Consider the following 21,918-nt stretch of genomic DNA (forward strand, 5'->3'; position numbering starts at 1 on the left):
CACTTAACATCGAACTCAAATCAAATTTGATTTGAGTTCTATGCACACATCTACAACACTTGCATTGGACTTGACATCGTTCAGCTGAAATGGAACCAAAAGAAAAAGATAGTTGTTCAGAATATCTGCAGCTGAATGAGCAGCCATCGAGACAAAAGACATAGCGAACATTATTTCGAACATCGAAACCCAAAATAGAATGTCAATAACAGAACTTCGGGGTTTTACCAATTTTACTGAATTACCTTTGAATATATCCTAAAGTGATATTTGACATAAATCTTAAGGACTGGTCTTTAAGTTGTTAGTTGGTCTATATAACTTTTATTTAGATCACAATCCAAGATTGTTTTTCATGTGCCAAAGAAAACTGCGAAGGAAATACGTGCTTTCGCTGTAAAACTGTATTTATGTAGCAGTAAAACATGAAACTATATTTACTAAATTTTTTGTTCACAATTATACAGTATTTATCATAAATGATGTACACAATTTTGTGCTATTGTGTTAGACACAATGAAATTTATCAGATACGAACATGGATCCAATGGAAAAACTAACGGTGATTATCATATGTAGGGATAGGCCGGATTACCATTGGTTAGTTTGTAATTCAAAATCTATTTTGTAGTTTGAACACCTCGACATAAATTCATTCTAACAGCTTCGTTTGTGCTTTCACTTCCGCGTAATTAAATTCAGAACAGAAAAAAACAAACGATGATTCGTAGACGGAATAGAATTATTGTCTGTTTTCAATTTTCTCTGATTATCTGCATTGTTAGTCAAGGATTATCGACCGATGAACCGACGAAATATGTAACAAAATCAACAACAACACCAGGTATTTCAGTGATGAATCATATATTATCTCGTACGTCGGATCATGGACGTTTAAACTCTAGTTTGTACGTCACTGGTCGGATGAAGATTCTAAATAGAAAATATCAAGTGAAACGTTATAGTTTTGATTTAGATGTTAATTTCTTTACGTAGTTCCAAAATGTAACATTAAAGCGGAGCTGGGTGAACCCCGAGACCGCGCTTCGAGTAACGCAACATTCACTTTGGATCTTATCTACGATGACGACAATGATCAACAGTCCGATATCAAAATGCACTTGAACACAGCATCGATCAAGTGCGAAAAATTAGATCGTTTGAAAGGAATAAGAGTCACGCCTCCGAAAACCAAATGGGATATTGACTGGTTTGTACACACATTCAAGGTGAGTTATGTATGTTTTATTATTGTCGAAAGTCTCTCATCGATGACGATAAACATGAAGTATCAATTCACAAAACGTGGGAACGGATTTATATTCTTCTTAAATTATCAGATTTTAAAGAACAGTAATCTTCAGAAATCAATAATGAGTGATAGCTGGATAGAAAAGGATGTTGAAAACTTTGCTTTAAGAAACAAAGGTAAATCTCCAGTCAATGTTCTAGCAAAATATCCGCCCTCGAATTCTGATGTCATCACGACATATAAAGTGTATTGTCTTTTAAGTAGAAATCAGAACGCTGTATCATATATTAGAATTCCGAAAGCAAGCACAATGAATCAATCAAAGAAGATGACCAAAATGAGCGAAATATTTGGCTACAACGGCAATTAGAACAATTAGAACAAAAAATTTAAGGAAATAATAAACTATGTCAGCTAAAAACATAATATTCGCTTCAGGTGTGACATGGGAAGCAAATATTCTCACAGGAAATCGATCGGAACGATTTGGAGAAACATTGGCTAATATTTGGCTGAAACTTTACGGTGGCGGTCAATTTAATTCACGTGGTATCAGCGTAAAGGCAACAGTTCACAATGGAGAACGACATTTTACATTTCATACTGTAGATGTTGGTGATCTTTCGGCCATCAAGATATGGCATGACGGTAAAAACGGTTTTCCTGAATGGAACCTTGAACAGGTAGGTATACAGAAAGAAATACGATATCATAAATAAAAATAAATGGTGATTGGTTCAACGTATTTCTGAATTGAATTGATTTGATTAATTGTTAAAGGTTAAACTACGTCGTTCCGATAGATCTATAGATTATCTTGCCAATTGTGACTGTTGGATCACAACTGATGGAATGATTCGCCAGGGAATATTTCTGGGAAGATCGCCGAAATTAGATGGTAAGTTTTCTTGTTTAATTATTGATGTAGATACTATAATGAAACTACTTTTTATTCAATCATCTCATTTTCAAATTCAGCCATTCTAGAAATAGAAATCCCGAAAGTAACTATCGAAGCGAATCAAATCACCACTACCGTAGAAGCTATCACCGAGAAGGAACCAACAGACGCAAATACACCCCCCTGGAAATTTTTTGTTAATTACGTCGGATGGATTGTGTGTGCCATTGTCATTTTGATGTTTGTAGTGCTTATTATGATAGGAAAAAAAAGAAAGAAAAGAAAGAAAAAGGGAGATATCACATTAGATCCGATAGTCAATCGTGCTCAAGGTATATCTGCGGTAGATAAAGCGAAATAAGTCTGTTTAACTAGGGATAGAGTTCCAATAATTTAATACCGATATATCTTTTAAGGAGATGATGCTCGTCTTGATACTTGTATCGAAAACAATATTCCAGCGACCCCAAAATTGTCGGAGAATACATTTCCAACTGCAACAAACGGTGTGCAGATTCACGTTCGGCACGAACAGAGTAACGGCAATAGGGACAATCTTGCCGTTGGTAAAAACGCAATTGCGACATTTATTGACGAAGATGATCAAAAAATGTATGTCGAACCTGACCAAATTGTTGATGCCCAAGAATTCCAAAATCAGATCGTTTCTGAACAGATCACAGCTCCACAATGGAAGAACAGGCCGGGTCCATCGGTAAGTATCTTTATTTCAACATAGAACTCAAGTTCTATGATTTCAAGTCGCATCTCAGTAGATTCGATTCGCCGTAGATTATGTAATGTTACAATTATTGATATCCCGAAGTAAGAAGGCGATAAATGATAATTTTATATACCAAAACGATATCGTGTATCTTATTTTCAGAATGAGCCTCTTTATCTGGAACTAGTAAAAGACCTGCAAAGCGAACTTGCTGGCAGCAGAAATCGCTTATCCGATCCTGTAGATGAGGATTTGTACGGAATTGCATCTCCTAAATTAAGCGCAACAGGAACCTTTGCAAATGCTTTGACTCCAGGAGCAAATTCTCCAATTTATGAGAACATACTTCATTTAAATAATGGGCCTGCTTATCCCGATATTTCAGAGGCAGATGCGATTTATGAGAATCATCATTTTCCCAGTTATGACAAAAAAGGAAAGTGAGATTTGAAAGTTTGAAGTATATTGAAATGAAATATTCTAAGGAAAATGAATCAGTTAAAAGTAAGTCTATTCACTGATCGCCTGTGTGTATTGGGTTGATACAATGTCGTGTTTGTACGAGGAAGTGTGGTGTGCAGTATTGATAAATACCGGATGTGAAACGATCGAATGATTAGTTGTTATTCATTTCTCAGAACAAGCTTATCAGACTATGCGGGAATGACAAAATATTTAAAAAAACCGAAATAAATTCGATACTGGTTACGTTTATTTTATCTAATCACGAGCTACTATGATGTGTATTATCTTTCATCCTCAAACATGATGCACCGACCATTGTAGAAAAGCATATTATCAGTTACTGGTGTTAGTCATTTCATAGTTATAGGTAATGACTTTTTAATTTAGTTAATTCGTTTATATTGTGTTTATTATTTTTTCTCTGAATTCAACATATTCCATTGGTTTCTAGAATTGCACCATTTGTCTGTGGAAATGCGATAAACTGCAATAAATACGTTATGAATTAGCTATCATAACATATCCTTATTGTCATTCAAATAAAACATAGTTTCAGACCCCAAATAGTGTTTGACATTTTATCTGTAAAATAGCGAAATAATTTCTAACACATGATCTACCTTCGTTCTAAGCCACTATATCAATTTATCTATGATTATATGCATGTAATCTATCAGTACTCGTATTGATATTGTAACATCACGAGTGTGTAAATAAAGGTGAAGTATTCTGAATGAAAATCATCTAGACATTTGATAAGGAGGATATGTGTTTGCCTATTTTGGACAACTGTATTTCCTAAATTTGATTTTGAAAAAATAAAATCTACTAATTCATAAAAACTTCATCTAAGTACGTAATTTTCTACTAAATGGATCAAAAACTTGGGCATTTTCATCGACAATTACAAAATTTCTTTAATTCCACTCGAATATCACGACCAGTCACAACGTAAAAGAAGAAATTCAGAGAATAATTCCATGTTGTTATTAGATCACACATAGTCAAAGGAATGTCTAGGGTTGGCATTTCGGGATAAATTTGACACGCTGGCCATATGGTGTTCGGAGATACCATAGAAACCACGAAGAATATAGATGTTGCCGACACCATTATTGATACTTGAGTCGAAACGGAAGATACCACTTTGCTTTTAGAAAAATCCCGTTTTCTTTGTACAAGTGTAATAATGATAACGGTAGTTGTGATGGACAATACGGTAGATGGAATGAATGAACTTTGAGTAGTATTAGCCCAGTAGAGAAAACTTGAAGAATAAAATGTGACACAACCAACGCCAGGTACATACACTACTTCCCACCACATCTGAATGTGGCACACAAACACAAATAGCAGAATTAAAGATAGACAAATAGAGACGGTTTTACGGGTCCAGAATCGCGGGGCTGTGAACGGGAAACGAATGACCGACATCCGCTCTGTCGCTATTATCACCAGAATCAGAGGACTGGCAGTTCCAAAGTAAATCCACACATAGTCAACTAAGCTACATATGAATGCACTATGGATAAATGTCCCCAGTCCAATGTCTGTTAAATGATAAACGATCTCACAAACTGTCGTTATCAGCACGAACAATAAAACGATACAATCCGAAATAGCCAGCACGCTAAATGGAAGACTGTAAGACTGTTGTCTGAATTTTGGTCTGGACATCACTACAACTATCAACGGATTTCCGACCAAACCAAAAACAACGCATAAACCATTGTTTACGCTACGTATAAGTAACCGGGTTGCACTGATGTGGTATCGAGGTATCCAGAACATTTCCGCTACTGACAGCATATAGGAATTTGATGTGCCGTTGTCAAAATCCATCAGGCTGCGTGCATCTTGACCTAACACATCAATTCCGTCAAGTACTGGTATATGGTTGAATCGATTTCCTGATTTAATTCGACTATGTTCGTTACGTTAGAGTTAGGCGATTGGTCTGCAGTCTCTAAACTAATTTCATGTATAAATTGTTGGTAAATTCTATTACCATGCAACTTCAATAAAACTTCAATATATCTATTTCTCAAATTATTGTCTGAGGATATTATTGAAGAATATATATGATACTGAAATCGTCGTTCAGTATATTTAAATGAGTGTATTCTGTCTATTAATTGGTTAAACAGGTTTACATTTCATTCATTGTAACTAAGCACTAAGTACAGTATTCAAATATCATGTATGCAATACCAAGTTTGCTTGCAATACACAATAGTGATGCATAGTAATTTATTGGTTTAGGGATTTAGGGGATGGAGATTCAAAAGCGAGAGTATAAGTAGAGAATGTTTCCAGGTACTGGTTAGCTGATGATTAGGCAATGCATCTATTTTATAATTGACATGCATAACCAAAAATAAATGGAGAAATAGGGGACAGTATACTACTGACCACACTACGATTCAAGAAATCATTCAAAATGTTACTACTTTTGGTAGAATGATAAAGAACATGACGAGATCATTTTGAACATGTCTTCAAACATGACGTTGCTCCCATTGTTTTGATTTTGATCAATTTGTAAGTTGGAACTGTATGCCCCCTCCTCCTCCCCCCCCCCCCCAATATACGGCTGCAAGAGTGCTTCTCGTACCTGACGTGTGACGAAGATTCAATTAGACATTGCCATTTACAAATAAAAGAATTGATTTTCTTATGCTATGCGAAAGTATTTGTGTTCATAAATCGACCAATACATGCTTATGATATAAGTTCGATAAGTACGATTGTTATAGTTTTGTCTTCATCACTTAATAACATTGATCCTCCATTTATTCCAATGCTTGAAAATCAAGCGTTTGTGGAATCGTATTTTGAAACGTCGTACTGGGCATGTGTCCACTCAAAATAATTTCGGAGAATTCTGAAAATATCAACAAAACATTGCATAAGAAATGATTGACACTGCAATCCTTATACAATTTTAGTAAATAAAACCGCTGTTTCACGACGGACCTTGAAAAGTAAGTTTTCCATCACCGTCTAAATCTGCGTCTGACAGAACACTGTGTACATCTCGTCGAATTGTATCGTTCCCATCTCCCAGAATACTGAGAGCTTTTCGTAGATCAGATTTGTTCAGGTAGCCTTTATCGCCGATGTCGAATTGCCGGAATGTCTCCTGTAGGACAGCGTTGTTAGTTTTTGCCTCTTCCAGGTGAACCGCCATAAATGCTAGAAATTCTCCAAAATCGACTGTACCATCACCTTATATATAAGATAATCTAAATTGCTACGTTCAGATCGTAAAAAGAGTTGTTACAATACACGAAAGAAGAATTTACCTCCCGAATCAATTTCTGCAAGCATTTCATCTAATTCTCTATCACTGTACAATAGTCCCATTCGTTCCATTACATTTGCCATTTCAGACTTTGAGACATGTCCATCGCCATTGGTATTAAACAATTCAAAAGCTTCTTTTATCTCTATTGATATAATAACGATTCACACTGTGTAACGTAGGCAATGTAACTATCATAATAAAACATTTGAATTTACTTTCATATTGAAAATCTAAGAAAAAATATCATTTTTACACAAACAGTGAAACACAAATTGCACTTATTATACTACGTACTAGATCACATCCCAATGATTTAATTACCTCCGATTAACCTTTCATTTAGTGCGTGAGCCTGAAAATCAAGTTACACATTTTAGCGACATTTTTAAAGAGACATTTTTTTTTACTTTCTTAAAAAAACGAAATCATTACAATACGTACCCATGATGTTGAGTTGAGATCGCTATATCCAATGCTAGTCGCCATTACTCTCGTTATACATTAAGACATAGAGACATTTGAAGGAAGGGTAACCATTGAAATTAAACCGTGCAGAGAAAACACGACGAAACAGCAATTGTCACGTCTTTAAGTACAAACAAACTTAAACCATGCGATTAATTGGCTCATGTTATTCTCAGATTATGAGATAATATGTGCTCTATCGCATTGGAAAATCTAAGCCTGAGTTCGATTAGCACATTTACCGGTACTAATACATTTTCTGTAATATAGATTTTTCTCTATATGAATCTTATTTCTACGAGAATACATGTATGTATATATTTTAACTTAATGACTAATTATAAACCCTGGGGTACAATGAGTATCGCGTATTGAATAAAGTATAGTATAGTATATTGTTTTATTTTGAAATTAGGAACAAACGATTTTTGGGGCGATTTATCAACTTTTATTCTTATAATGTATGTAAACAAAAACATGTATTTGTTAATGAAGTCTGCGAATATCAGTATGATTCATCTGTCCAGCGACTACGATATTTGCGAATTCTGAAAATTCAAAACAAAATTCAGAAATGGAATAAACACGTTCAAAACGATTGTATGATTTAATTGACCGATTCTTTAGGATTAATTTCAATGCAGGATCGATCACCACTGCAGAATCTACCTTGAAAAGTAATTTTTCCATCACCATCCAAATCTGCGTCTAACAGGACACTGTGTACATCTCGTCGAATTGTATCGTTCCCATCTCCCAAAATACTGAGAGCTTTTTGTAGATCAGATTCATTCAGGTAACCTTTATTACCGATGTCGAATTGTCGGAATGCCTCCATTAGGACGACGTCACTGGTTTTTGCTTGGTCCAAGCTAATCACCATAAACGACAGAAATTCCCCGAAATCAACTGTACCGTCACCTATAGCAAAATATTTAACTCTAAAGTTCACGCACAAAAGTTGCGTTCAGCAAACAACAAATATGTTTACCATCTGAGTCAATTTCTGCAAGCATTTCGTCCAATTCTGAATCGCTGTACAATAGCCCCATCCGTCTCATTACATTGGCTATTTCAGACTTTGATATGTGTCCATCGCCATTTGTGTCGTATATTTCAAATGCTTCTTTCAATTCTGTATAAGATATTCGATCATAAGCCAAGCAAATAGAAATTTAGCAAAGAAATCATGATAATCAATCTAAAAAGATTTATTTGGTAGATTGCTCGATTTTCTGTTATTCAAACGACGTAATGCGTACATGTTCATAGATTAGAACCGGATACTTACCTGCGATTAACTCCTCCGAAAGTGCATTAGTCTAAAATAAGAGTGAGATTTGAAGATATATGGTCTAAAATAAGAGTGAGATTTGAAGATATATGAATATGAAAGCTATTCCTAAGCACGTTGAATGTTATATGTGGTTTTCATTCTGAATTCTCTCACATACCCAGGATGTTGAATTAAGATCGCTATATCCAACGCTAGTCGCCATGACTTAGTAATTCCTTAAAATCCAACCTTTTGTAGATATCTAACGACAAACTACGTATGATTTCATATATACAAATGTATGTATATAAATGTAACGAGTTTTTTTATTCTCTTACTCCAACAATTATTTCTTTCTTTTAGAGGAGATAATTGCTGAATAAAGAACAGGAATGTGTATCAGCGTAACAGCGTGTGTTCATATTTCGTATACAGTGAATTAATATAACGAACACGGTAACACGTTTCCGTGAATGTAAAAAAATGCTATTTTTGCCGATAGACAAAGACAACTATAATATGTACTGGTCACGCAGACGATATTGAGAAATATCTAAATGCAAAAACTAAATCTACGATAATAAAACCTATACTTAATCGAAAACCTCGTGCAATGAGCTTATAGAAAATTAACAAATACCAACAGTTCTAACCGGAATAAACAGTTTTATTACAATTTCATTTCTCATTTCTTTTTACAGTACCTGCGTATCTATAGATTTTTGGGTAAAAGATAGTAAGATTTTGTGTACAGTAATGTTATGCACACTCACACACAGAATTATCTAGAAAACACGAAATACCATTAATCATGCAGCAGTTACGTAGAAGCCATGTAGGAAATTCAGATATGAAAATACTTTACTTATATAGACGAGAACACGGTTTATATCGAAAAAGGCTTTATATTCTGATTTTTAAATTTGTCACTTGAATCTTTTCCAAATTCACTGTGAAAAGAAAATTCCAGCATATATATTACATTGGAATTAGTATTACGTAGGATTGAATTTTAAAAAAAGCCCACCTACCACCAGATAGAACTTAGGAGACGGGAGGTAATCCCACTGGAGGTACACGTGATTAAAAGCTAATCACGCCTTAATTCACGATCAAAAGCGATTTCTAATTACAAATTGTCTGTATTCTTTCTCGGTGATTGCTACGTAGGTACCCGGCACCCAGGATCAGTTTCGCGGTTCCTTCATTGTGAAATTGTTCATTAGTGCTGAGAGCTACTAATTCTTAGTTCCTTCAACTTGCGGATTAAAATAAGTCCAAAAAATGGGAATCTATTTCCAGTAGACAGATTTTTATCAACAAAATAAACACAAAGAATGGATCTCATTTCGCGTGGGCCCAGTGGCTTTATACCAAATTGATTAGAAATGCATCTGTGAAAGCAAAAATATAAAATGTATGATACGACACGGATTTAGATCTAAATCATCGCTATTCTATTCAGATGGAATATGTATTTATCTTCTAGTTTGCAGTGACTGTAAAAATAGTTCGAAGTGATGTAATGAAAGCGTAATGTTACCCGATACTTGTGGTTTGAATGTGTAGGAGTCTGCTTTGATTCAGCCTGTCTATCTCCAGGTAGTCTGGTAACAAGTGCTGTGTAACTCAAGATCGACCATTTCATTGCTCAACCATCCTCGAAATACGATTCCTTTGGCAAGTGCAGAAATCCTTTAAAAAAATCTCAGCGTGTGGGCGTACTACGAGCAGGAACGTGTATACCCCATCAAAATATGATGTATTCCCAGAACGCAATTAATTAATCATCGTAAGGGTTTTGTTTCGTTTTCCACCCCGTCGTTGGGTGAGTTCAATTACGTTTATGGAAGGAATCAGACAGTCCCATTAGTTATCCATACATGTGTCTCAAAATCTGATAACTGCAGCGATACCTTTGATTATTTCCCCATGGCCAGCACGACAATACAAAATAACGATTTATTTTTTGGTTTGAAAGTCTTAAAAATACACCGTGCTTTACTGGATATGATGTCTGGTATTTGACAGTTTCCTTTAGTGTACTTATTCGGGTACCGGTACTGTTTATCTCAGTTCTTACGCCTATCCTCTAATCCAACCGAAAGTGCTGAGGCAATGACGTTTTCGGTTTTCATTGTGACAACTGGAGAGATGTCGTTCGTGACGTCACGGACTTTGTAACCAGAAACTCTAGACTTATTCATCGCATCGCAGAAAAGATTGAAGACGAGGAAAAGAGATTGCGGTGTGTGCGCGCTCGTAGGTGGATAACGCTCACCTAGCGAATCATTTGTGAGCTTCCAAACGTTGCGTGTGGACAGTTCTATCAGTAAACCTCTCCGTACCGTAATAGGATAACATCAAAATCGAGTCACATGGGAAAATTATTGTTAGGCGGCGACAAGTATTGCCTATAAGGATTAATATTTTCATTTAAGGTAAATAACTTCTTCGTTATTATTTGGCATTCGGCAGTATATCTAATCATTACATCAAAAGGTGTGTATTTAGAGTTTAAAGTTGAGCTTCATCTTGTTGAGCCGAATTATAGAATAATTCTAACAAAAGATAGTAGTGTACTTTTTCATTTGTTTTCCCGTATATCTATTAGTCATCAGAAATGTTAACGAAAATAACAGTTCCAAGTAAACTATGATTTCCTTTTATTCGCACTGAGATAGAATAATGATACTGTATAGTTAGGCGATAAGCTTCAGTATCGGAGCATCTTTGTTTCTTTTTAATTCCAATCCTGTCGCTCGGTTTGGCAACTTTTGTTTTTTTTTGTGAATACGATATGCACCACCTTATTTCATCAGGCGCCAACACTGATGTCGGTGACGAGGCGCCGTACCTTTTTAATTACATTTTAATAGATCAAAGATGTGATTTATTAGATGATGCTTTTCATAAAATCAAAAGTGACAGTTCGTCGATGAAATAGACGTGACGTGCAACGTACGTAATTATGCCATGTGACCGTTGAAGGTCACGTCTTCATGTCTTTAATTTTAATATTATCGGAACGAAAGTGGCTTGAGAATTAGGATAATCCAACGACTAGCCATAGATGTGTCAAAAGAGTACTTTTTATCAAATTTTCACCCATTGTCGATTCACAATTTAATTGACAAGACCCAAAAGCAGATAGATTTTTACTTAATCTCTGCTTCTTGTCCTGTTGAATCAAAATGCATTCGATGTTCCTACTAATGCCTGTCAATATAAGGACGGAGAGTCGTAATCATTTTTTCTCGTGAAAAAAGAATTATCGGTAACTAGATATCACGAACATAGATAAAGAGTGAAATTTAATGATTCCTCTTAGAGATCATAAAGCCCTTTGAAGTTGCCTCAAAATACCGCTTCTGACGCAGAATCACGATTGCTTAACTTCATTTGGACTCGTCAATGAATAAAAAACAATGTCTCCAAATATCAGTATCAATAGAATACATTTTGTTTCTGTATATTTGTTTATGGGTTGTGTATGTCCGTTTTTACCTACTCAAATGGTGTAAATCTTAAGTACGAGATGAGCATACGGTCATTAGTCTCAATTCATCATTATGGCTCGCTTTCTTTGCCTAAGCAATATAATATGCTCCAAATTTTACGAGAGCTTAACGATGATCAATGGGTAACGGAAATATTCGCGGAATTAATATAGGATTTAAAATTAATACCAACCCTGTAGCAACTAAGCAGTTATGACGTAGACTGAGGTTCAAGTCCTTCATCTTTACATGGCCTCTTCGCAACAATATCCATATCATTTTTGCCAGTGTCATCATTGATTACAATATAAGTTTTGATTTTGTATGGAATTGTGTATGCTGTCCAGCTGACAAATTAAGAACAGTGTCTCACTAGTTACGTTACAACTTGACGATGAACGAATAAATCACGGGGTTGTATAATAAGAACTCCTAGTTTAAGATTTCGCCGATCTACAAGTTTTTCGATGAAGTTTATTTTCACAACATCAACACCAAAGATATATACACCGTTTACAACGTACAACGAACCCACATGTGAATATATAGATACACAGGAAATGAACTCTTTTTTACGATATGGTGAATGTGCGGAAGATTGTAATTCGGTCTGGTATGAGATCACGATTCGTTATATTACCGGAAAATATCATTTCATCGGCGGCATATGAATTCCTTAATTACACAGATAAACATATACGTATTCGCCTGGTTTTTTTTTCACCACCCACCCATTGGTTACCATGCAAATGAATATTTGTTTTGGGAAATATTCATTCGACTACATTGCTTTGACGATATAATGAATCGGAAAAAAAAACGCAAAAGAGCCACTATGACGTTCATGCGATAATCGCTAGCCCCAGAAGTATACGTGTTTTGTCTATCGCAGATTTTTGTGAAATGCGAATTTGGTAGTGGCACTTTATATAAATAATAAAACAACTTGCAAAATCTTAAGGTTTTAAAGATATGGGATGTAAATTGTTTCAGACAGAAAAGCGAAACGAGTAATTTGAATTATTGATATATCTGCCGAAAATGAAAGGAATAGCGAAAGCATAGTAACTTTTTGGACATGCAAAGACTGTTGAGCACTATTTTTCTAGGATTTCGTTGTGTGTCACTTGGTCACAACCTGAACCAATCCCAACTTCGTACTACCCCGTGCATACAATCGAAAAAGCCCTTCTGTTGGCGAGGCTCTGTATTTTCTTTTCGATCATTACTTAAAGGCTAGATCTGTGATTTCTTCTCGGAAGCATTTACCGCTGATAACCGTAGATCGGAAACGAAGCCCAACGTCATTATACGAATGAATGTCCATATTTGCGCTCGGTATCACACCCGTTGGCTCGACTTTGATCTCCCAATTTGTGACTTTCTCATTTGGCGTCTTTTTATGTAGCTCGTAAAGACCGTGAGCTACGGCGAGAACACTGAAAAACTGCTAAGTGTTGTTTTGACTTACTTCCCCGGTCATTCACTGATTCAAATATTGATAATATGAGCCCGATGCTGAATGATTAATCGTATACTTGGGCCGAAGCTAGAACTTTTTTCTAATGGCATCGTTCGTGGGAGTCATGGAAGAGGGTTGTAATGTTCAAGAAATTTCAGCCCACATATTGCCTTCAAAATCAGAAAGTGTGTGTTACGTGCATCTAAAATAGCGTTTTCTTCGTTTTGCATTCGATCACGCTTATTAAAGACATCAAAGGTGGAATAGCTTCGACGAGTCGACTCAATGTATGGGAAATATCAGCTGAAAATTGCCGTTCGGCATGTTGCGTCGTCCTTATCGTTATGATAAGTATTAACGATGGTTGTTTAATATTATACATCAACGTATAGATAGAAATATGGATTATAGCAATGCACCGCTTCACCTGTGCGGAGTAAAAATCACATAGAATAGTAATTATCATAACTTTATACCAATAAACACTCCTACTTAGTTCTTTTTTTTACATCTCGGGTAAAACCTTAAAATCTAACGATGCAATCATTTTGAAAATCCGATCGAAAAGCACTCAATAATAGCGTGGCAAAAATTCGTCTACAAGATTATCAACGCCTGCGTATCAAGGCTACGAGTTAAGGAAGAGCGACTACTTTGCGCTGATAAAAAGAAAAACATTGTGAAATTGTGAAGTAAATTCTCATTGCGTCAAACGATTGCCGCATATTCTTGTATCTGATGAAATGACGAGTGTAGGCTAACGTCTATGCAATGGATTTGTGTGTACACATCAAACTATCTTTCTTAGTACTTTCTTATACTCATAAGCTCCAACATACATCAGTGTGGTGATCTATTTTGCCATTTAAGGAAGGTTGTTGAGATGCAAAGTCATTTAGCTTTTATCGAATATTTCGATCCGATAGAGTCTCGTGCAGTTTCTAGAAATATTGCTTGCAGCAACAAATCTTAATCGGAGGGTGTAGTCATATTTATGTGGGTTGAGTGAGGCCATATTGACCTCGATAGATTTTACAGTCTCATACGTAATACGGTCAATATCACATTGAGAATGAATCGTGGATAAACTGGCGGGATAGCTTACCAATTTTCTGCTTTCACGCCTAATGAGAAAGACATTTATCTTCAGTTAGATCGACCAAGCGTAACCCATTAGTTTGTGTCCATTTTGGGAGAATTTATCGCGAGAAGATCTGCTCATCTATTTGTCAATATTGGAAGCATGTTTAGTTTTTTCTTTATCCATAACTACATTAGACAATTAAACAGAGCTATCGTCTATTTTGTTGAGTATTTGGTGATTTGACGACTACGCTCTTGCAGATGTTAGTTCGATCATAAATCAGGTATAATTACTCTAAAGTTTTTATCATCGATAGAATAATGGCTCTTCAACCCGACTATATTTAAGTCAAGAATCATATTTGCATCATCGATGTACATTAGTACATTAAATGCGATTCTTTATTTCCCATGGAAAACATTCGATACAAAAGCACCCTTGAGTGAATAAAGTGTTGCTGAAAACGGACATTTCATTTATATCATATAATCAGTAATATTGGATATGCTTATTTTTCAGGTGGTGAATGCGGAAGAAACAAAACCAAAGGAAAGTTATTTCGCACTAGAGGAATGAATAGAAGAATATCCGCGTAATATTTCACGGTCGCAGTTTTGCTGAAATTAATTGAAGTGAAGTAATTGCTAATTCGCTGTTACATTCACTTCAGAGACAACACAAAATTACGGGTGATTAAATCCTCCAGACTGTACACGCCATCAACAACAACAACAACTACAACATCACGTAACCGTGTATAATAAGTGTATATACGTCCATTAAGCCTGGTTTAATGAAACGGGTCGAATGCGAGGATAACGTAAGATACGTGAAATACGTAAGATAGTTTTTTTAATGATAGTTTAGAAATCTATCTTCTTTGAGTTTGCAAAAACTGGATCGAAAAATCTTGATTGATTCGTGAATGAGATTTGATCAACTGCGCTTCAGCAACACGGTTGGATGAAACACAAAAGAAATGTGACGACGCCGATAAAAATGCACGCACTACTCACAACTTCTGAACCGGGATTTGTGATGCAAAAATGGGCTGTTACAGAACTGACTCATTCATGATGAGGACAATTTTCGCCATGATTACGCTTATTAACTTGGGATACGCCAAACTCGTGTTACGAAAACTAGCTACGAGGAATTAGCCATAAAGTGAGACATTGGTTCACATTTACCGCCAGCTATTTTACCTCATACGTGACACTGACGAGCAAAGATAGCGACTGCCGAAGCTATCGTGCGACATGTCTCAATGGCATGGAAAAATATACCGAATATTCGTTTTCCCGTGTTGAAAATTAATAAAACTACGTGATCGTTACAGCTGCTGTGGTGCTTTGGTAAAAACCAAGATTCACATCTTCACTATCAGTTATCAATCAGGCTTCAGTATTAAACACAAGTTGTGGCAATTACACTCGCCTGCCGCATATCGATTTTTTCTATTTCGAAAAGATCAGGGAAACAATCATGAAAAAGAATTGACGAGCTTTGTGAAAGAGAGCTTTCATGACGCTATACGCCAATCTAGAATAGTCACAGGAAAAATAACAGTAAATCAGAAAATGCATACGAGTTACCTTAAAGTGGATGTTATAAACATTGATTGTGATAAATAATCGAACTGATCAGAACGAAGAACGTCGTTATTAGTATCGGGTTAGATCCAAAATCAAGCGTTTCTTCTTATCGACGACGCGCGTAGAATAAATCAAATTGATCAAAAATGGATGCATCTTTTAATCTATCGTTTGAGAGCGGAATCATTAAAAATAATGACTCAAGAGGTTTCCCCGTGAATCGATCACTAACACTGTCAAACTCGTCTGAATATTATACGGATCAAAATGACAACACCCATGTAGAAACGTTAGCCATCGCCTGCGTGGCAGCGGTCATTATTTTTACGACGGTTTGCGGTAATATTCTAGTCGTGGTGGCTGTAGTCACCGAGAGACGACTTCGTAAAGTCGGCAACTCATTCATCGTTAGTCTGGCGGTTAGTGATCTACTCGTAGGAATAGTTGTTACACCGTTTTCGATCGTTTACGAAGTGATGGGCCAGTGGGAACTGGGCCATATGCTTTGTGACATCTGGATATGTCTCGATGTAACTTGTTGTACGGCGAGTATAATGAATTTGTGCATAATCAGTTTCGACCGGTATAACGCGATTACTCAACCGTTACAGTATGCTTGTAAAAGGACGCCACAACGCGCATGTCTGATGATATTAGGGGCTTGGATGTATTCGGTGATAATAGCGCTTCCACCGATATTAGGATGGCGAGAAACTTCGTCCTTAAGAGAAGCGAAAACGTGTCTGATTTCACAAGATAAAGGTTATACAATATTTTCGACCGTTGGTGCATTTTATTTGCCGTTGATCGTCATGTTTTATCTGTATGGCTGGGTTTTCCGAGCAACTTTAAAAAGAAAGCGTGAGTGGATTCCAGGTCCTGGATCCAGTCAGGTCAGCGTTAGAATGAACAAAGTCCGCATTGATGAAGGTTCTATTCTTTACGCGGGTGAAACCGCTGATTGTAAAACCAATTCGACTTTAAATAAAACATCGAAGAAATCGAAGAGCAACAAAATAGACACGATTAACCCATACATAGGGTATCGGTTGATGCAGAATGGCGATAATAATCTTAATTCAAGTTGCGAGAGTCTTACCACCTATGTTATATCTCCGAGAAAAAATAGCCGTCTTCTTCAAGTAGAAGCACCAAATTCACAACCGAGGACTAGCATTGGTGGAATTAGTGTCACATGTGACGGCTCAACAACATACGATTTTTCCGGAAGAAACAGCGCTTATTCTGATGGCGAATTAGCCGAAAATAAATTGACGTCGAAACGACTATCGATACAGCACGAAATGAGATCTTTCGATATTAGAAATTCCGTTGACAAACCTGGAAGAAATGAGGGCTCAGGTAATAATGCTTTGAGAACGTTTCGCACAGCCGCAATTGCCATCAACTTCGCGCAGTCGCTGCCGAAGAAAAAGAACAATATTTTAGTGAGTTTCAAAACGTTTTTCCGCAGACGAACTGTTGAATTCGAGACTGACGAAGCCAGCATTAGCAACGATTCAAATCCCGAACAAGAAGCCAGTAATTTAAAGCGAAAAGTACGAAAACTAATTCGACCACGCAAAAAACACATTTCAGTGTCACAAGAAAAGCGTGCCGCCAAAACTCTCGGAATAATAATGGGTTGTTTTGTGGTATGTTGGCTTCCGTTTTTCGTGTTAGCCGTGATGCTGCCATTTTGTCCTAGCTGTGACATACACCCGGCCATTACGAGTTTTTTCACGTGGCTCGGTTATTGTAACTCGGCCCTGAATCCGATTATATACACATTCTTCAATCAGGATTTCAGGAAAGCTTTTAAGAAAATTTTATGCCTTCGAGGAAATGCCTTTTATAAAGCTATGTGTGGCGTCTGCTCACGCAAGTCGTGCTCGTATCCCGTATAACGCAATTCGCCTCTTCCCTTCCGGTCTAGCATGAATCGCTACGACCGGCAATCTTTTTCCGGTAAATATCTTATAAACGCGTACCCGAAATACCGTCTATAGACATCACGACATAAAACATATCGATGTAACAGTTCATATCAGAGGAGAAACAAAGACTCACGTGTGATAAAACACCTTGCCCTATCAATGCTAAAATTGTTTTCATCTGTAAGTATAATTCATTGTATTTTTGTAATACTATCTATTTTTATACGAGGCTGTAATATGTTAACGATTCAATAATCAGTTCTTTGTTCGTGTACGTATGCGTATAGAAGGATTTGAAATCTTAATCGTTAATTGCATCTACATCGATGAATACTCAATCTATTTCGTGGAAATGTTATTTTAAGACCATGACAATAATACATAGTTGTTTTGTAACGTTGAAGCAATTCTATATGTGTCAATAAAGTTATCTCTTATTTTCAACGATATTCTTTTTTCTTTTATCATTATCGTTGAGGAGTATACGTGTTGAAGACATCAATCATATGAATTCAGGACTATCCACAGAACTCGTTTTTAAAAGATGACCGGAAAGTTATATACATGGTTATGATAATTTGGTTTTGACCCTAAGATCGTTCGATTTCCGACTTCAGAATCGAACCCCTGTTTCTCTTACGGCAGGTGGGGTGGGTTTGTAAGGTGTACACTTAATCAAAACAAATCGAACGAAATCTACCAATCAAATGAATAACAGGGTCAATCCCTATTTCAAGATCAAAAAAGATCGTACTTGCGGCTGTGCATATACAATGATGTGACATCACAGTTGTATGATATCCAATGTATTTTTAGAGTGTGTTCTGTAATTAGGGACATTGATCACGTGTAATTACTTGAGAAACCACAAAAATGTATATCTCGACGACGGTATATCAGTCACCGGATACGTGTTACAATTACAGCATGGCATAAAATGACAAGTCGTATCCATTGAATCAGGCAGCAGAGCGATTCGTTTCCAAATCACTACTCATAGAATAATCCGGACATAGTACGAGTACATAATCAACAAATTATTTACATTGGCCTCGAGATTAGCGATTGAGTTTAGATTATTCAAGATAACTAACTTGTAGATTCATATTGCATAGAAAATTAGACTCATGAAATTGATTTGCTAACAAAATAAATACCAATATTCACAATTTTCAATGTTATTTTGAAACCCCAAAATTGATGACGTATGCACATCGACTGACACAGTAACCCTTAGATAAGGCCGTATATGTACATAGCGGGGGCAATTGAATTTAGGCAAAGTGCCCTTTTTTCTAATATCTACTGACAAGATTTTGCTATTGGCCTAAAAGAGTTTTTGTTAGGGCATATTAGATGAATCGCTCATCGGGTTTTTTGTTTAGGTAACTACCTTTTGTCAGGTTTCTCTGAGCATCCCCCTCCAATAGAGTAGTTTTGATATGAATACATAAAAACATTATTGCTTTCCTGCAGTTGGATATTCGAGAAGCGCACTCAAACATAATCACCATGTCTTTAGAACGGAATCTTCTCAAACTCGAACTGTATGATTTAGATATTTAGCACATCATCATCTTGCCACCCACTGCCATAGCACGTGCAACAGCGATTATCACGGTACAACTAAATTACCAGATATTTCTTCGAGCCATCGTCAAACTGTCTCAGAAAATAATTACACCAAATAATCGACATCCTTCCGCGCACACTCTTGCATTGCACCCCGTTGTCATGAGATGTTCGATACATACTATGATCGAAAAATTAGAACCGAATTTCTAAAGTGATTTATGATTGGGTAGCCAACTGAATAAATCGATATCATCGTGGTTTTCGTAGAAAACTACGTCGTTTTCGAATTTTGGTTCTTGTTCATCTTATCGCCCCACCGGAGATGCTATAGGTCCATTAAATTCGACTCAGTATGACGTCAATGCACCAGGATAGCCCCAGATCCGTATCTAACATTCTCGTGGTATCAGCGTAAAGCCATATTGAGAGAAAGAGTGCAAGGCAAATATCTGACATTAAACACAACGTGGACTATGCTACAAGTTACTTTTACCGGCCAAGTAATGAAGCGACTGTCAGTATGGCTTTCATCCTTGAACGATCTCTCTTGGAAAACCTGTAACCATGTAAGGAAAAGTACCACAGAATTCTGAGAATGAAGATTCGGAACATAATAGAGCAGGTAAATGTATGTATGTTTCGAATCGATATGCCTAGTCAGAAGATCGTTGCCAATGACTGATACCATCTTTACAGTCTTTATAAAGTACAATAGGCTCTTTCCGCGAATGTCATTTGGGAATGCTTGACGGACCAATTCATGTTGGATTTTCTTCATGACTCTTCAGCCATGCCAATAAAGATGAAAACCCTATTTCCGATAAAATACATTTAGGAAGGTGGTCGAATGTGATTGGAACCGTTGGATACGGTGTACTAAGACATCCGCGTAAGATTAAAGAATCGTGTTTACATCGTACTGCGTTACTTAATTTTTGAGACAATCGTGATTTGATAACATCAGATGTGATCCCGTCGCAATTGCATCCGTATACGGACGATTGAAAAAAATTACAAAAAAATCCAGACAGCACTTAGTTCACTGAAATGGAAATGCAATGAGGCTTCACTGCTACCTCAAGTCAGTGTACACTAATCATTGGCGTATATTCATCGATTCAAAAGAAAAAAGATAATTCAATTTCAAGTTTAGATTTCATTCGGCGAAAAATGTCGTCAACATAGTGATATTTCAATAAGGCCTATAAAAAAGCTTGGATGGCGGACTTTTTGGAATAAATCCGTCGTCATCCAAGTTATCTAAAAGATAGTCTTGCAAATATATTTGGATATCAACCTATATCAACCGATAGGAAACGATGAATACATACAAGCATACATGCCTTCCGTACAAATTCCCGAAGTGAATCCCCAATAACGCCCAGTGTTGAGTTTAAAAAAAAGAGATTCAAAATAGATTGCGATAAAACATCGATTGACATTAGACAGAAGTTTTTTTGTAATTCTGATAAAATATTGCAGTAAATTATAACATCTAACCACATGTTGAATTACATATTCACGATATGAACTACTTATTCGAAAAATAAAATTCTCCGCCAAGCTATCCATTATATAGCTAGCCTACGTCATAAAAGTCAATAAATCTTGTCTGAGGCAAAAAGGTGTATTTACAGTTTGAAGCAATGTAGGTTATAAGGATATCGACAATTTTCTGGATTAGCGAAAAAACTAAAATGATGAAATGTATGATGGAAAATAGTTGCGGATCGTATTCCGCAATTCGGTAGGACACACTTTAAAGGATGTTTCGGAAAAACATGATTTAAGGTTAGTGGGCGACAACATTAAAAAAGACAGTCGTCTCACTCCGGCCGGTCGGTGATGCGCTCTTTTGGTTTGATATATCAATCCATTTTCTTCCCGACAGCTTGCGTCGTCTGAACTCAGAAAAGGAATTACATGGCCCACCGGAATTGATCGGTTATTACTGTCATAAGTTATTGCTGAATTGACACCATGAATAAAAGATTTCCCTCCGAATCATCGTTAATGGCACCGCAAAAGATACTCATTATCAGTGCGTCTTGCGTTAGAAATTTATCACCGCATTCCAATTTTAAACAATATGCTCATTTGTAGCCAATTTTTGAGATGGGTATGACATTTTAAGGCATCTCATTCAAAGACTGCCATAAATTAATCGTAGCTTATTATGCTTATTGACCGAACTGGTGAATTAAGCACGAATGAAGTATAACAGATCAGTTTGAGTGATACATGTTTCAGCATGCATTCTACCAAAATGAAAGAACTCCAATACCTTCACAGTGAACTTGAACTGTTGCGCACGAATCAGACGAGACAAGAAGCCTGAAGTGCATTTCAAAATTTAATTTTCGGTCTTCGTGTAG

General features: G+C 36.4%; 4 protein-coding genes across 4 annotated transcripts; 2 read left to right on the plus strand and 2 right to left on the minus strand.

The window, feature by feature from the left end:
• The first annotated feature begins 669 nt into the window (after positions 1–669).
• Positions 670–4,124, plus strand: LOC141900407 (uncharacterized). The gene is made up of 8 exons (XM_074787293.1): positions 670–844; positions 997–1,229; positions 1,341–1,428; positions 1,691–1,935; positions 2,033–2,150; positions 2,231–2,485; positions 2,570–2,868; positions 3,040–4,124. The coding sequence occupies exons 1-8, from the start codon at positions 721–723 to the stop codon at positions 3,319–3,321; spliced, it is 1,644 nt and encodes a 547-aa protein (XP_074643394.1). The 5' UTR covers positions 670–720; the 3' UTR covers positions 3,322–4,124.
• Positions 4,125–6,134: 2,010 nt separating this feature from the next.
• Positions 6,135–7,135, minus strand: LOC141899113 (neo-calmodulin-like). The gene is made up of 5 exons (XM_074785266.1): positions 7,091–7,135; positions 6,971–7,001; positions 6,648–6,791; positions 6,319–6,570; positions 6,135–6,226 (listed from the first exon to the last, which is right to left on the minus strand). The coding sequence occupies exons 1-5, from the start codon at positions 7,133–7,135 to the stop codon at positions 6,135–6,137; spliced, it is 564 nt and encodes a 187-aa protein (XP_074641367.1).
• A 465-nt stretch (positions 7,136–7,600) lies between these two features.
• On the minus strand, positions 7,601–20,908 carry LOC141899114 (neo-calmodulin-like). The gene is made up of 6 exons (XM_074785267.1): positions 20,875–20,908; positions 9,934–10,085; positions 8,406–8,436; positions 8,106–8,249; positions 7,784–8,035; positions 7,601–7,662 (listed from the first exon to the last, which is right to left on the minus strand). The coding sequence occupies exons 2-6, from the start codon at positions 10,036–10,038 to the stop codon at positions 7,601–7,603; spliced, it is 594 nt and encodes a 197-aa protein (XP_074641368.1). The 5' UTR covers positions 10,039–10,085; positions 20,875–20,908.
• Positions 16,178–18,116, plus strand: LOC141899115 (octopamine receptor-like). The gene has a single exon (XM_074785268.1). The coding sequence runs from the start codon at positions 16,178–16,180 to the stop codon at positions 17,936–17,938; it is 1,761 nt and encodes a 586-aa protein (XP_074641369.1). The 3' UTR covers positions 17,939–18,116.
• Positions 20,909–21,918: the final 1,010 nt, after the last annotated feature.

The sequence above is a fragment of the Tubulanus polymorphus genome, chromosome 2, assembly GCF_964204645.1.
Source record: "Tubulanus polymorphus chromosome 2, tnTubPoly1.2, whole genome shotgun sequence".
Lineage (NCBI taxonomy): Eukaryota > Metazoa > Nemertea > Palaeonemertea > Tubulaniformes > Tubulanidae > Tubulanus > Tubulanus polymorphus.